The sequence below is a fragment of the Phaeoacremonium minimum genome (genome assembly GCF_000392275.1).
Source record: "Phaeoacremonium minimum UCRPA7 unplaced genomic scaffold PA7_03_scaffold_332, whole genome shotgun sequence".
NCBI lineage: Eukaryota > Fungi > Ascomycota > Sordariomycetes > Togniniales > Togniniaceae > Phaeoacremonium > Phaeoacremonium minimum.
The window spans coordinates 23,218-36,944 of NW_006921236.1; the positions used below are offsets into that span (position 1 = coordinate 23,218).

Here is a 13,727-nt window from a genome sequence, read left to right on the forward strand (position 1 = left end):
ACTACAGGCTACTTTTTTCTCCTCTGGGCATTTAAGACAGCATTTTTTTAGGAGGCAATGTTGATTTCAAGGACATACCCACCTGTAGGCGTGATATAGGTCGTTGAGGGTAGATGTGTTGTCTGTCGTGTTTGGTGTTCTCCTATGTTTTTCCTTATTAACACTCAAGGACAAGGCATCGTAGGCTAGCTCTGTTGATAGCAATATGACGTTTCATATGTAGACCCAACACAATGGTTCTTCGGGATGATCACTCTTTGCTTTACTTTGATGGAAGCTTAGTCGGTGAAGCCCAACATCATCCTCTTTGAGGTGAAAGATAATTCGACAGCGTAGATTGCCGCCATTCTCGGTCAGCTTAGCCTCGGTGTTTGCGACCCCTTAGATCTCCCTATGTGGCCAAAGTCTCGGATTGAAATCTGGAGCTGCTATCTTGTTGTTTAGACAAAATGAACACTTTCAGGCGAATCTGTCGGCGAGACTCCATTGACACAAACGCATGTCTAAGATTGTCAAATCTCGCAAGCATACGCAGTCCTTTTACCTTATCGTCGTGAAAACATACTTGTTGATTAACAACTCGCCACTATAACTTTGCCTGTTGGTGTCTATCACCTGCTGTTTGGTTCTATTTATTTGTATGATTGAAACTCGCGTGATGAAGTACACGGTGCCTTTTGAAAGATGTCTTAGGACACTCCTTGTCCAGTCATATCTTAGTCGATTATTTTTGCCAGAAGCTGTGTCTTCCGTTTGCTCAACATGATTCTCAAGACCGGGTAGTAGCGAAATGTTGGCATTCACTGGCAGAATTTCGAGCCACCGGTGTCCTAAATGTATTTCTCTTATATTGGTTTTTAGCATGTTCTCTCTATACTTTCAGAGGCCTCAGATTACGCTAGTCGAGTTTCTCATTGATATATGATACCTTCTGGTGGCAAGAGGAGGTAAGAAACAGAGGTAATAACCAAGGATAAGTAGTGGAGACTGTACTCAATTTCATGGAATTACCTTTGCAAAGCAATCCTAGACAACGATAAGATTCACAATTCCAAAAACTAGCAGATCTATGCACCCGCCATCATGTTCCGGATTCCTTATATTCTGTCAATTATCCCGCCCCCAGCCACTATGCGTACATAAGCGCGATTAAATGGTCTCCAGATGAATGGGCTTCGGTGTCATAGGAGAGGAGAACACTCGTCACCTCTCGGCATCTTGCTACCATGGCCCCATTGTCTATGGAACTAGGGTCACAACAGGATCTGAGATTTCGAAGAAGACGTCCAAGTATTTCAAGCACTTTCATAACGACGCAAATTATACTCGGCACCCAGGAAACCCGCAGTGGAGATCAGCTGTGTCCAAAAACAGTTCTACTAACTCCTGCTTCCCCTGTAAGTTTGATCATTCGCGGCATGACATGGCGACCGTCACAGTCTCCAAATGGTACCATTCGGACACTTGGCGATCCTCCCTCGGACGCTAGCTTAACGCATGTAACCACGTCGATGGTGTATCCTGATCAGCCAACGTCGGAAAATGGCGTGTATGTCGCGAGAGAAGAAATGATGGATGATTTTTTCAAGACCAATACTGTCTACTAGTACTGAAGGACCATAGGGATCATAAAGTATGATGAGATATGCAGGCACGGCGCGTGCAGGAAAATTTTATGGCGTAAAAGTCCCGCAAATGCTCATGCTATGTGCGGGTGAGCGGGGTGATGGTTTTCATGGGGCTATAATTAAGGAAGATGGCGTTATACTACTTTACTTAACTACGGCAACTGCAACGTAACTTTCAGCTCGGCGAACACGACATAACCCTTTACAAAGCGGCCTATATACACACACTCTAGAATAGATGACACGATGCATCTCCTGGGAAAGATAAATAATGACGGATGTCGCAGAGTTGAAGAAGACCCGAAGACACTACCAACTCCATTGACCTAATCGTACTCAATTAAGACCATGAAACAATGCGCAGGCATGCTCAAAAGTGCAGCGAGTACGCTCGCTCTAATGCTGGCTGCCATTCTCGGACTCATGGTGAGCAATGCAGAAGGCGGCCAGAGCATTCGTGGGGCAGATCCCAGTGTATTGCGTATTGATACCACATACATATCCGTTCAGTCACTGAATGGGGGTATCGCTGTCCGCCAGGCGTCTTCCCCTGATGCACTGGCAAGCGTCACACCCCAACAAGTCTGGTCTGATACCCAGGGTAGAGGCGAGGTCTGGGCACCGGAGATCACCACCGACGGCGGTCGCTATTATATTTACTTCTCGGCCGGTGTAGGCTCTGCGCACCGCATGTTTGTGATCAGTTCAGCCTCACCGGCTAGCGGGTATACTGCTGAGACACAACTCGCCTTGGCGGATGATAAGTGGGCTATCGATGGGACAATGTTCACTTTCAATTCACAGCGCTGGTTTGTCTGGTCTGGTTGGGCTGGCGACACAAACGTGGAGCAGAACCTGTACATCACTCGCATGAGTAGCCCAACTCAGCCAACAGGAGCGCGATATATAATTTCACAACCCCGCGAGTCGTGGGAACGTGTCGTTGGTGATCCATTCATCAACGAGGGTCCGGAGGCCATCAAAGACCCAAATGGCCAACTCCACATCGTTTACTCGGCTAATGGCAGTTGGCGTGACCAGTACTGTCTCGCTGACTTACGTCTTCGCGCCGGCGGCGACCCGACATATGTTTGGGACTGGTATAAGTCTAATGGCTGTCTTTTTGGCTCGAATCAGTCTACAATGATGTCAGGATGGGATGCCACACTCTATGTCAACGGTCCCGGCCATAATACCTTCGTGCTACTCAATGGAGACATCAATACCAGTCCCCCGTCGGGCTCAAAATTCCCATTAATGTTCCATGCGGTCCCAAAGGGCACCGAGTACAGCTGGGGTAATAGGTTCTGGTATACAGGAACCTTCATGTGGTGGGGAAGTATTACCTACCAGCGCGCCAACGTCCCCGGAGCCAATACCGATGTTGGTTGGAGTCTCAAGTTTTTCGAATAATTACATCATGAGCGTGTGTTTCATCTCTTAACATTGGCTGAAACTCCATATAAAATAGGTTCAGGGGCATAGGAAGCATTAATTAAGTGAAAGTGCAGTTTGGTCAACCATGTTACAGTCTCGCATAGTCCATCCATATTCCCTACTCCAATGCATCATGCATGCTTGTCTAGGCCCACCAGTCTCCGAAATGCAAGGTTGTCAATGATGGCGAATTCAGCGAGCTTCTCAATTCCATCGCCTTGTAATTGATTTCGGTACCCGCCAGCCGCCAGTTCTACAAGAAACTGACCCAGGGGAATCGTAGGACTCCACTGACTCTTGACTCCAGCCCGAATGATAGGACCAATGGCTGCCATGGCTGTCGACCGAATAAGACCTTGGTTGGGGATATACGGTTTGATGGCATCGTGCGCGATGTAGTCGATGAAATAAGGACGCATTGACATCGCGTGAAACAACGGATTTGCTGTTCGCATCTCCGATAAAGCGAGCTCAGTCTCACCCTTGACACGCGCGAAGAGAGGCGTGAACCGTCCTGGCTTGAGGGTGGTACCGCCTCCAGAGACGTAAACAAAATTGAATGGCTCATTCTCTGGGGGCAGGTTCTGGAAAGCACGCGCTGCCGCTAGCGCGTAGTCTTTTGTGATTTTGACGTATTCCCTGTGTAGTAGTGCTGTTAGAGCTAACTCAAACGCGTCGACGTTCCAGAGCTTTTACTTACTCCTTTCCTACCAGGTTTTGACTAATACCCAACGCCCAGACACAACCTTTTGCGTTTTTGAGCTGGGATAGAAGTTCTTCGTCGTACTTTTCGAAGTCTTTGTGGATTATCACTCTAATTCGGCTGTCGCGTGCGTCATCGGCCATCTTCACAGGCCGCCGACTAATGATGCTTATCTGGGTCACTGCCTTGTTCTTGATTAGGGCATCAAGGACAGCCGACCCGACCAGCCCTGTGGCGCCAGTCAAAATAATATGCATTGTGTAGGGACAACAGCAGGTGCTGCTACTATGACAAATGTTGCAGGATGCGGAATCAGATAAAATGAAATGCAAGAAAAAGTTTGACGCGACTCAGGCCAGAAGAGGTTTAACATTCAAAGCCGATGAGTCCGTGCAGATCGAGCGGGCGACGCGGCCGCGATCTGTCACTGTCCCGGCCGCCGGAATTCCGGTGACCACTGGTTTGCTCCGGGGTTTCTTACTCCGCTTCCGCTGGCCTTGCGGCCACTTCTTTGGGCCCGACAACTACTATGAACTAATGCTGCTACTTAATTCACGCAGTTTTCTTGTCTATATGTACCTCGTTCAGTACATGAGAGCCTGTGGCTTCGAAGTTGGTGAAGAAATTGAGGGGAAAGAGTTTTTAATGCCTTATGGTAAAAGCAGCAAGTATAGAAGTATACCCCTTGATGCAGATCTAAATACACAGAACTAACAAATTCAATGAATGCCTCCGAGTTGTGATGCCTTTACTAGACATCTGACCTTCCTTATCGTCTTCGGCAGCATCCCGTGCACGTTTAGATGCCGGCGACAGCCTCTCTTTGGCACTACTCTTAACACTATCGGGCACCTCTGATCCATAAAAGGCGGCGTCCTGTGCAAGGCACTCAAGCTTTGTCATCCGCTTGCGCTTTGCCGGCTTAGACTTGGCAAGCTGGTTGGCAGCAGGACCCAGTGAGAGGGCCTTAACCAGCCGTCTACGGTATGGCCGTATTTCATGTGCAGGGCGGTTGATAATATTTCACCATCATTGTTTGACTTCCCGACTACCAGAGTAGCCAAGGCAATGAGATCGAGGTCGGTCAGTTCGTCAGCGCCTGGGCAACATCGACATATAACGCCGGGGGATTGCAGAATATGCTCGGTACGCGTGGCATTCTGAGAATGTTTGGAGTATTGCGCTGTCTCATAGCTCTCTCCAGCACAACCTACAGGTACCGGCTGAAATCGTGCCGCAAATGGAACCTCAAGTCTTCGAAAAAGGATAAGCGCATGACTGGGTCCACGTCGGGCCTTGCGGATTTGCCCATGACTTGACGCCAGGCCATAGACTCAAGAACATCGTGGTAAATACCGCCTGCCGTCCGAGTGTGTAGTCTAATTGTGAGTGCTTATGAGGAAGGACTGAGCTTTAAATCATCGACGTACTTTCTATCCCATGGCATCCTAAAATATCTCGACCTATTTGGTTTAGGACTTGGAATTTCCTCTAGGCTATATAATTTTAAGACGTAACTGTAGGAAGGATTCTGAACCGGTATGGAAATTAAGATCTGGCTACTTTAGTAGGTCAGGCCTAGAGTGAGTCTGCAGCGGCGGTAAGGAAACCAGTTACAGCTCATATACGTATCTCCCGTACGATTAAATAGAATGTCAAATAGTCATGGGGGAAAGCGATGACTTACCTGAGATTGACTCAATCAAAACAATGCTTGCTTCGAAATCACAAAATATAGCCAACAGTTGCAGCAATCGACCATGTCTCCGGCTAACAGGACAATGAGCCAGCCCTGGCTACTTACAATATGGCTTGAATATATGCAAAACTCTATCTAATAATCTGGATTTGTAACAAAGTGATGTAATAAAATGCCCTAAACTCTGCATTCTTTTAGCAAAGTGTTTGAGTCATTATATGGATAACCCCTAGCCCCTTTCCCCACTAGTGCCTCCTGCCTCGTCTTTTACCCAGTATCGATCCTAGCTTGGACTGCGTTGGAATTTCGGATGTAGGTGCATCAGCCATGCTCCGGACCAAGGCAGACTCTGCTAAACAACAATCCCTATGGGCTCAAAGGCTAGAAACTTGGGGACAGTGCTAATAATGTGAGTGGTATAGCACTAGGAGCCACCGCGCGTCTTAATAAGGTCACCCGGAGCAGTGTCAAGACTACATCTAGACCAGTTCTAATAATAGAAACATATATCGCTTCGAGCTGGAGATTCTGGAACCCCAATGATTGTCAATCACTGAGGAGCAGCTAAGTTTTGCATCTGGAGAAATTGACTGGCCCAGTATAGTGATTATGAGAAGTGCGCAATATATATTTCATTTAAAATTTCAGCAACCCATTTACGGTGCTGGGCACCTTACCCGGTTTTGGCAGAAACATGTCCAAGTGCACCAATGAGTTAAGATGCTCTACTTTATCCGCCTTCTGCCACCCAGTGGACATCCGCAGTCCGGATCTGTCGACTCCAATTCCAATAGACATTATCTCAAAGTACGAGGCTTCGTCAAGCCACGATGAGACCAAAACACGCCATTGATCACCAAACTCTCGAAGCTCCATCTAGTTATTTAAGCATACTCCCCGCAGAAACATGACCATCATTAGCCTTTCATCACCTCTTGCCTATCTTGAGCACATCTGTCTAGCCTTGTCCGATTGCCATTGTACGTGCAATCATATGAAATTCCCAGTGGAGACATGCGATCATTCATTGCTTTACTCATTCCGGCCTTTGCACTGGCCCAAGATAAGAATGCAATTTCCATAGGCAGCGTCAGCACCTCTGGCAACGGGTGTCCTCAGGGGACTGTTTCAACCAATCTTAGTCCCGACAGAACTGTGAGCCTCGGAGTCTCTTCAAAGAAAGTCGGGGATAATTATCTGACCAATGTCTGAATAGTACGTGACTTTCGGCTTTGATGCATTTCAAACGTATATTGGTCCCGGGACATCTGTAACAGATCACACCAAGAATTGCCAATTACACCTAAATCTCAAGTATCCTGGAGGCTTCAGCTTTGCTGTCATTGACAGCACCTATCACGGATTCGCCCAGCTCGATCCTGGTGTGACTGGAACTTTCTTCTCCAGCTACTATTTTAGTCAGGATGCTGCAGCCACTTCGACGACGAGAACCTCTATCTCTGGCGGAGGTGTCTGGGCTAGTGGCCAGGTGTATACCAAGACGGACCAGGTCCCGACAGCGAGCTATGTGAGGTCACCTTGCGGAGGTTCAGCGATATTGAACATCAACAATAGGGTGGCACTCACCAGCTCGGATGGCTCTGCATCTGGTCAGATCACCGATGACGATGCCACTGTTGCCTTCACTCACCAGATTCACCTTAAGTGGTTCTCTTGCTAAGGAGATTGGTGGGACTCGAGCAGTAGTTGAAATATGGGTCACCTTTCTCTTTATGAACATGAAGCTTGAAAATGAACTGGATTATGAAACCGAGCCTGCCATGGGCTCGAGGCGGGATTATATTTTGTTTGAAATTAGTGTGTCAATGTAGTTATTCAGTTAGTTCAGATCCTGTATATGCTTCTGATATCCCCTGATATCCCCTCCAGATGAGCCACCACTGCTTCAATACCCCTCAATTTTCAGATAGAACAAGATCCAGGACATTATAAGGGGTTTCTCTGGCATACGGTAAGCCTAAGAGCGAAATAACCCATCCATATGACTCTCAGCCCACTATGACCTCATGAGGTGCCGCATCAACGGAGTTCGGATATAGCTGAGCCGTTAAGATCTAGAGCTAGTACGCTTACTATCATAGGATTGGAAACTCAATGAACTAGTTGTCTTAGAATCTACTTTGCTAGCCTTTTTCTCGAGCGCTTTAGGCCGGAGCGGACATCGTCACCTTAGCCGCTCCTCCACCCCGCTTCTTCCGCTCCGATTGCTAACCATACCTGCAAAAGACGTCCCGACTCGATATGGCCAGACTCGAACCTCTTGATTTCGGTTGTCAGTGACAAGATTTGTTTCTGCAATTAGTAATTTGCGGCGCATCAGGTTGCGGATTGTGGTTTGAGACTCAAGGAAAGGCCAAGGGCTTTTTTTTTGACCCGAGAAGGCATAAAAGGGGTGAATCCCCGCGAAGCAATGCAAGATGAAAGAAAAAGTGTCATTGCACCACTTCAAAAGCTACCTATTCTATTCTCAGTATCGCTAATTACTAAGGCAGACGCAATGGCACACCAGAACTCTTATACTGATGCGTATGCCAACCCTAATGGGCCAGGGGATGCTCGCCCGACAGCACTTCAAATTATTCGTGACAATGGAGTCGTCAACAAATGGCCCGGAAAAGTTGTCCTCATCACTGGGGGCAATACAGGCATTGGTTTTGAAACGGCCAAGGCCATGCATGCGACCGGCGCGGATGTTTTTATCACAGCAAGAACCGAAGAGAAAGCCCAGTTGGCACTGTCTGAGCTCTCCAAGTCATCCGAGGGTACAGGGAAATTAGACTATATCGTGATGGACATGGATGCTTTCGCGAATGTCAGACAAGCAGCCCAAGATTTTCTGAATAAATCTAACAAGCTGAATATACTGATCAACAATGCTGGTAGGGGAGACCCTACTTGTTGCCGCATACAGAGGCTCTTGAGAGTCATGAGCTGACTTAGACCAGGCATAATGGGTTGTCCAGAAACCAAGACAGTAGATGGCTATGAGAAACACTTTGCTGTTAATCATCTGGCACACTTCATTTTGACTGGGATGCTCCTCCCCACACTGATCACCAGCAGTACGCCGGAGTTCAATTCGCGCGTTGTTGTCGTCTCTTCATCTTCCCATCGGTACAGCTCCATTCACTGGGACAATTACAATTTGGAAGGTGAGTATCAATGGTTCATAGCTTACGGCCAGAGCAAGACTGCCCAAAACTGGATGTCTCATTACTTGGATCGTGTCTACGGGCCTCGTGGGGTACACTCTGTTTGTCTCATGCCAGGGAGTATTTGGACGGGGCTTACAAAATATGCCGCGCCCGAAGATATTGAAAGATGGAAGAAGGAGCCGGATACGGTGAAGGCAATGGAAACGGCAGACCAAGGGGCAGCAACTACAGTTTGGGCCGCCGTTTCCCCTGTCTGGGAAGGAAAGGGAGGGAAGTACTTGAGTGCGTGTTCGGTCGCCTCTCTGGACACAGGTGATCAATTCACATCGGCTAGTGATGGTCACGGACCAGATTGTTACAACAAAGAGGGAGAGGATTGTCTGTGGCAGTTGAATATCGAGCTCACTGGGGTCGATGTAGAGTAGCGACCTGTATAGTTTGGCGTAGATGCAAATTTTGGAGATATATGTTCATAAGAAGCTCGTGATGAGGGTTATTATGTTTTAGGTTGGTAATTGATGTTGTTGATATTTTATTAAATAGTCTTATTAAGATGAAGTGTGACTTAGCTTCGTAGCGATTCTCGCGTTCGATGGAAATTTGGCCCCTTTAAACAAACGGGAGTTTGCATGATTGACCATTTTCAGCGCTCCTGCGTCCCAAAGAGGGTATATCACGACGGTCAAGTCTTGTTTCAAATCATACCGCCACTATACACGGCCCATGTTTCAGGGGTATGTGCAATGATTAGTAGATGAACACCCTAGGTCTAATTAATGTCTACAACAGATGGGCAATTGGCTAGTGGCATCTCGCTGTGATTGGGGCGGGTTCTGGCAAGGCGTTCAAACCCCTGCTATTCCCGCATTTCCGACTCATCATTAGGTCGGGCGATTACAACTCGACGAGATAGTGGAGAGGCACAATGACGTTTTTGGATCTAGCGGCAAAGACGATGAACTAGCTAGTGCATTTGCGAGATGATCAATTACGCCAGTCGCGATCAGTTCTCGGCTACACAACGCAGCATACGAGAGCAACACAACGTGGGTCTCACGAAACTCGAAGCTTGGCACGCGGCCTGACGCGACACGGACTGGGTCGGAAGGAATTCCTGTCTCTTCCTCGAGCAGGATGGCAGATCCTCCAACCGTAGACTCAGACGAGGCATTTCCGCGACCCCGCTCCGGCGCACGCTCTCATCAGTTCGGCATCGACGATGAAGAAAGCGGCACCTCAAGCAGCGTGCCCGATGAGGATAGTAACGAGAAGCCCGAGGAAGACAATGATGGACATCGGCCCACGATCCGTGACATGCGGCCGACTGCGTCGCGCACCGGCACCGGCACCGGCGCAAGCACCAGCCGAAGCCGTACACGGCCACCGACTACAGCAAGCAGCTCAATACATCTTTCTAGGACCGTGTCGAGGCGAGAGACCTTCATCTCGCGCATTCGGTCCCGTCCTATCCCCGACTTCTCACACCCCCTTACACATCAGAAAACCACCCAAGAACATTGGGTAGACTTTGATGGGCCGAACGACCCGTATCGCCCGATGAACTGGCCTACATCGAAGAAAGCTAGTACCACCTTACTCTACGGCCTTGTCACCATGACGGCGACCTGGGCTTCTGCCGCCTACTCAGCTGGTAACGCCCAGATTGCAGAACATTTCAATGTCAGCACTCAAGTGGCTACTCTGGGTACGACGCTCTTTCTCCTTGGCTTTGGTGTCGGCCCTTTGCTTTGGGCACCACTGAGTGAGGTATATGGCCGGCGACCGGCAGTCCTTGCTCCTATGTTCGTGGCCATCTGTTTCAGCTTTGCGAGCGCCACTGCCAAAGACTTTCAGAGTCTAATGCTTAGTCGTTTTTGGGGGGCATTTTTCGCGTCTGCACCTGTCACAAACACCGGCGGTGTCCTTGGCGACCTCTATTCCCCGGCGTGGAGAGGGATAGCGATGGCTGGTTATGCGATGGCTGTTGTAAGCGGGCCGGTATTGGGTGAGTTCAGATTCTTCGCTTCGGCAAAGCAAAGTTCCTTGTTCTAACATCAATGGCTTAGGCCCAATCGTGTCAGCAGCAGTAGTAGAGCAGCCTTCACTGGGGTGGCGTTGGACGGAATACCTAACTGGCATTCTCCAGGCCTTCATCCTCCTCTTCGCCGTCATCTTCGTAGATGAGTCTTATCCACCGAAACTGCTCGTATACAAAGCTCGCCGTCTCCGCCATGAGTCAGGAAACTGGGCGTTGCATAGTCGGCATGAGGAATGGGATGTTAGTGTTCTCGAACTTGCCAAGAAATTCCTCGTTCGGCCGATCCAGCTACTATGCACACCTATCTGCTTCTTAGTGGCTCTCTATGCAAGTTTTTGTTACGGTATCTTGTACATGCAGCTTGGGGCTATTCCTATTATCTTCGGCGAAATAAGAGGCTGGAATCTCCTTGTATCAGAGTTGCCATTTCTATGCATACTCATTGGTGCTCTCCTTGGTGCGGGTATCAATGTCTACAACCAGATTCTCTACAATAAGGCGTATCATGCCGCCGGCAACCGGGCAGTGCCAGAGAAACGCCTGCCGCCGATGATGCTGGGCTCTCTTCTCTTCAGCGGTGGGCAGTTCCTGACAGGTTGGACATCTGAGCCCAACTTCCACTGGATTATCCCCTGCATCGGCCTTTTCTTCGCTGGTATAGGCTTCTATTGTATTTTCCAAGCCGCGCTGAACTATTTAGTAGATACGTTTCAACAATATGCTGCTTCTGCTGTGGCGGCAAACACCTTTTTGCGGTCCTGCTTTGCCGCAGCCTTCCCACTTGTTGTGGGACCTATGTACCATAACATTGGCGTTGGGCCGGGTTCTAGCATTACTGGTGGCTTCGCGGCTTTGCTCATTCCGGTTCCTTTTGTATTCTATGTTTACGGAGAGAGAATAAGGGCTCGTTCGAAATGGTCAAAAGGGTCTGTAATTTACAGTTGATAGAGCACCCCGGAAATGATCAATGTTACCTGGTTGCACATATTCACGAAGAAAGCCGAGCATAGCTGTTCGATTGCAAGGAACTGTTTATAAATATCGAGGAGTTGTGCCGATTACGAGGATACCATATGCACGTGTTTGGCACTGAGAATCTCATTATCTCACTTGTCCTATGACTGATTGCATCATGACTGATCAAACCTAGGCACCGCTCCATGATAGATTACTTTGAGGATTATCAAATATTGACCGAGGCTAGAGAGATCAGAAGATCTGTCGAGTAGATGATGCTGAAGGTCGCATATCATAACCGTTATCTTGGATTGTGATGACGAGCGATTAGTTGAGGCACCGAAAGTGTAGTGCAGATCGTTCTGTTTACCCAAGGCGGTCAAGTCCGTTGCATGTCTTCTGAGTTCAATCAGGTTCGTCTATTTATCAGAATGTGCCGAGTGCCACGAGCCTTCCTTTGAACTTTAAATACACCAGCTGTATCCCATGTGTCGAGTAGTCTCAAAAATTTCTCTTCGCGGCTGTGTGCCTGGTGAGCAAGATGAATGTTCAGCGTCTGAAGGTCTGGAAGGGTTTCCTTGACGCAGGTCATCAACGGGGCCCATATGTCCCAGCCAATCGGAACCGTCTGGCAACAAGACAGTTGTGGATGCTTGGAGGCGATTCGGTGCAGAAACAGATGGTCTTTGTGGTGGCTAAAGCAGAAGTCAAGCCGCCGAATGCTTGATAAATAGGGGTGGGGTTGCTGGACAAAGAAGCGAAAGGCATCTTCTGAAGCGGTGAAAACAAGTGTAGCGATTTCGAAGAGCGATTCTATCGACTCAGCATACCTATTGTTCGTGTAAGCATACCGTGATAACCAACCGCAACAAAGACTTGGAACAGCGAGGATATATGCAACAGAAGGACACACAATAGTAGCGGGAAGCGAGGGTAGGTGCAGCTTAGAATGGTGGTTCGATGTGCGAGAGAAGGACTGACATGAATTTGCATGTTAAGAAAACGTTCAGGTATGGCGTCTTCTCGCCGCCTCGGCCTGGTCGATTGTCGCTGCACACGCCTTGGTCAGCATCACCTCCACTCGAACCCCATTGGAGCATGACGTTCTCCTGGCATCGCCAATGGCGGCCCCATCTCAGTCGAAGAGACCAGGCGTGCCAGAACCACTCGGGAGGCTGTTTGGCGCCTCTCCAGGCAGGCCATGGGTTGCTATTGATGGGGTCATCGTCGTCGGGAGTGGTCTCTAAATTGTCGTCGGCGCCGACGCAAACACAGGGGGCATGCGTCAGGCCGGCGGCGCGGGGAGCTGCATAAATGTGGATGCGAGTATCAGGGCCGAGGTGGGCTCGCCAGATATCGGCATAGATGATTCTGCGAATTTCGAGAGGCAGCCGAGTGAAGAGGGGCGATTGAGGCTGATTGCTTGCCGTGTCCTCCATGTTCATGTTGCGCCGTGTCCACGCTTGTGCAGACGTGATGTGAGCATCCTCAAGACTGCCGAAGTGGCTGTGTTCGGTGGGCTTGCTTTCCGTAGGTACAGCGGCTTGGAGACTTTGACCGGCGCCGTGGCCGTGGGCGTGGGCGTGGGCGTGGGCGTCAGCATCATCGACGGTGCTCATGCCCGATATCTTGCGAAGCCTTCCCCTGACATCTAAAAAGGCATGGCGACGGCGGCCGTTGGAGTTGTGACTGCTGCTGTCGTGTAAAGCTGCCGCCATCATCATCACCACCACCACCACCACCACCACAACACGTGGAATAAAACAACGATCTGAAGCGGGATACTTTTGGTCGACACGGGGCGTAGACGTGAGTGTGCCGGTATGTCTCGAAACGCAGCTTACCCAATGCAGCTTGAGGATCGATACAAGAGAACAAAGATCAAGAGAAGTCTATGGCGGATGTTTCTGCTCAAGTCAAGGTGATGTTGTTGATGGCAATTGCTGTCCACTCTCATCCTCGTTCATACTTCAGGTAGATGAAGATCATTGAATCCACAGAATCTGTTCCAGTTCCTTGATCCAACCTGAAACAGCAGCAGCCTGGCGCTGGGGTCCCCTCCGCTCGCTCTGGGCAGCCACTTACTACT

General features: G+C 49.1%; 1 protein-coding gene across 1 annotated transcript; it reads right to left on the reverse strand.

Annotated features, from left to right (window-relative positions):
- Positions 1-3,196: 3,196 nt before the first annotated feature.
- On the reverse strand, positions 3,197-4,025 carry UCRPA7_4338 (putative nucleoside-diphosphate-sugar epimerase protein; the record flags this gene model as incomplete). The annotated part of the gene is made up of 2 exons (XM_007916904.1): positions 3,197-3,704; positions 3,766-4,025. The coding sequence occupies 2 exons, from the start codon at positions 4,023-4,025 to the stop codon at positions 3,197-3,199; spliced, it is 768 nt and encodes a 255-aa protein (XP_007915095.1).
- Between the last annotated feature and the right edge of the window lie 9,702 nt (positions 4,026-13,727).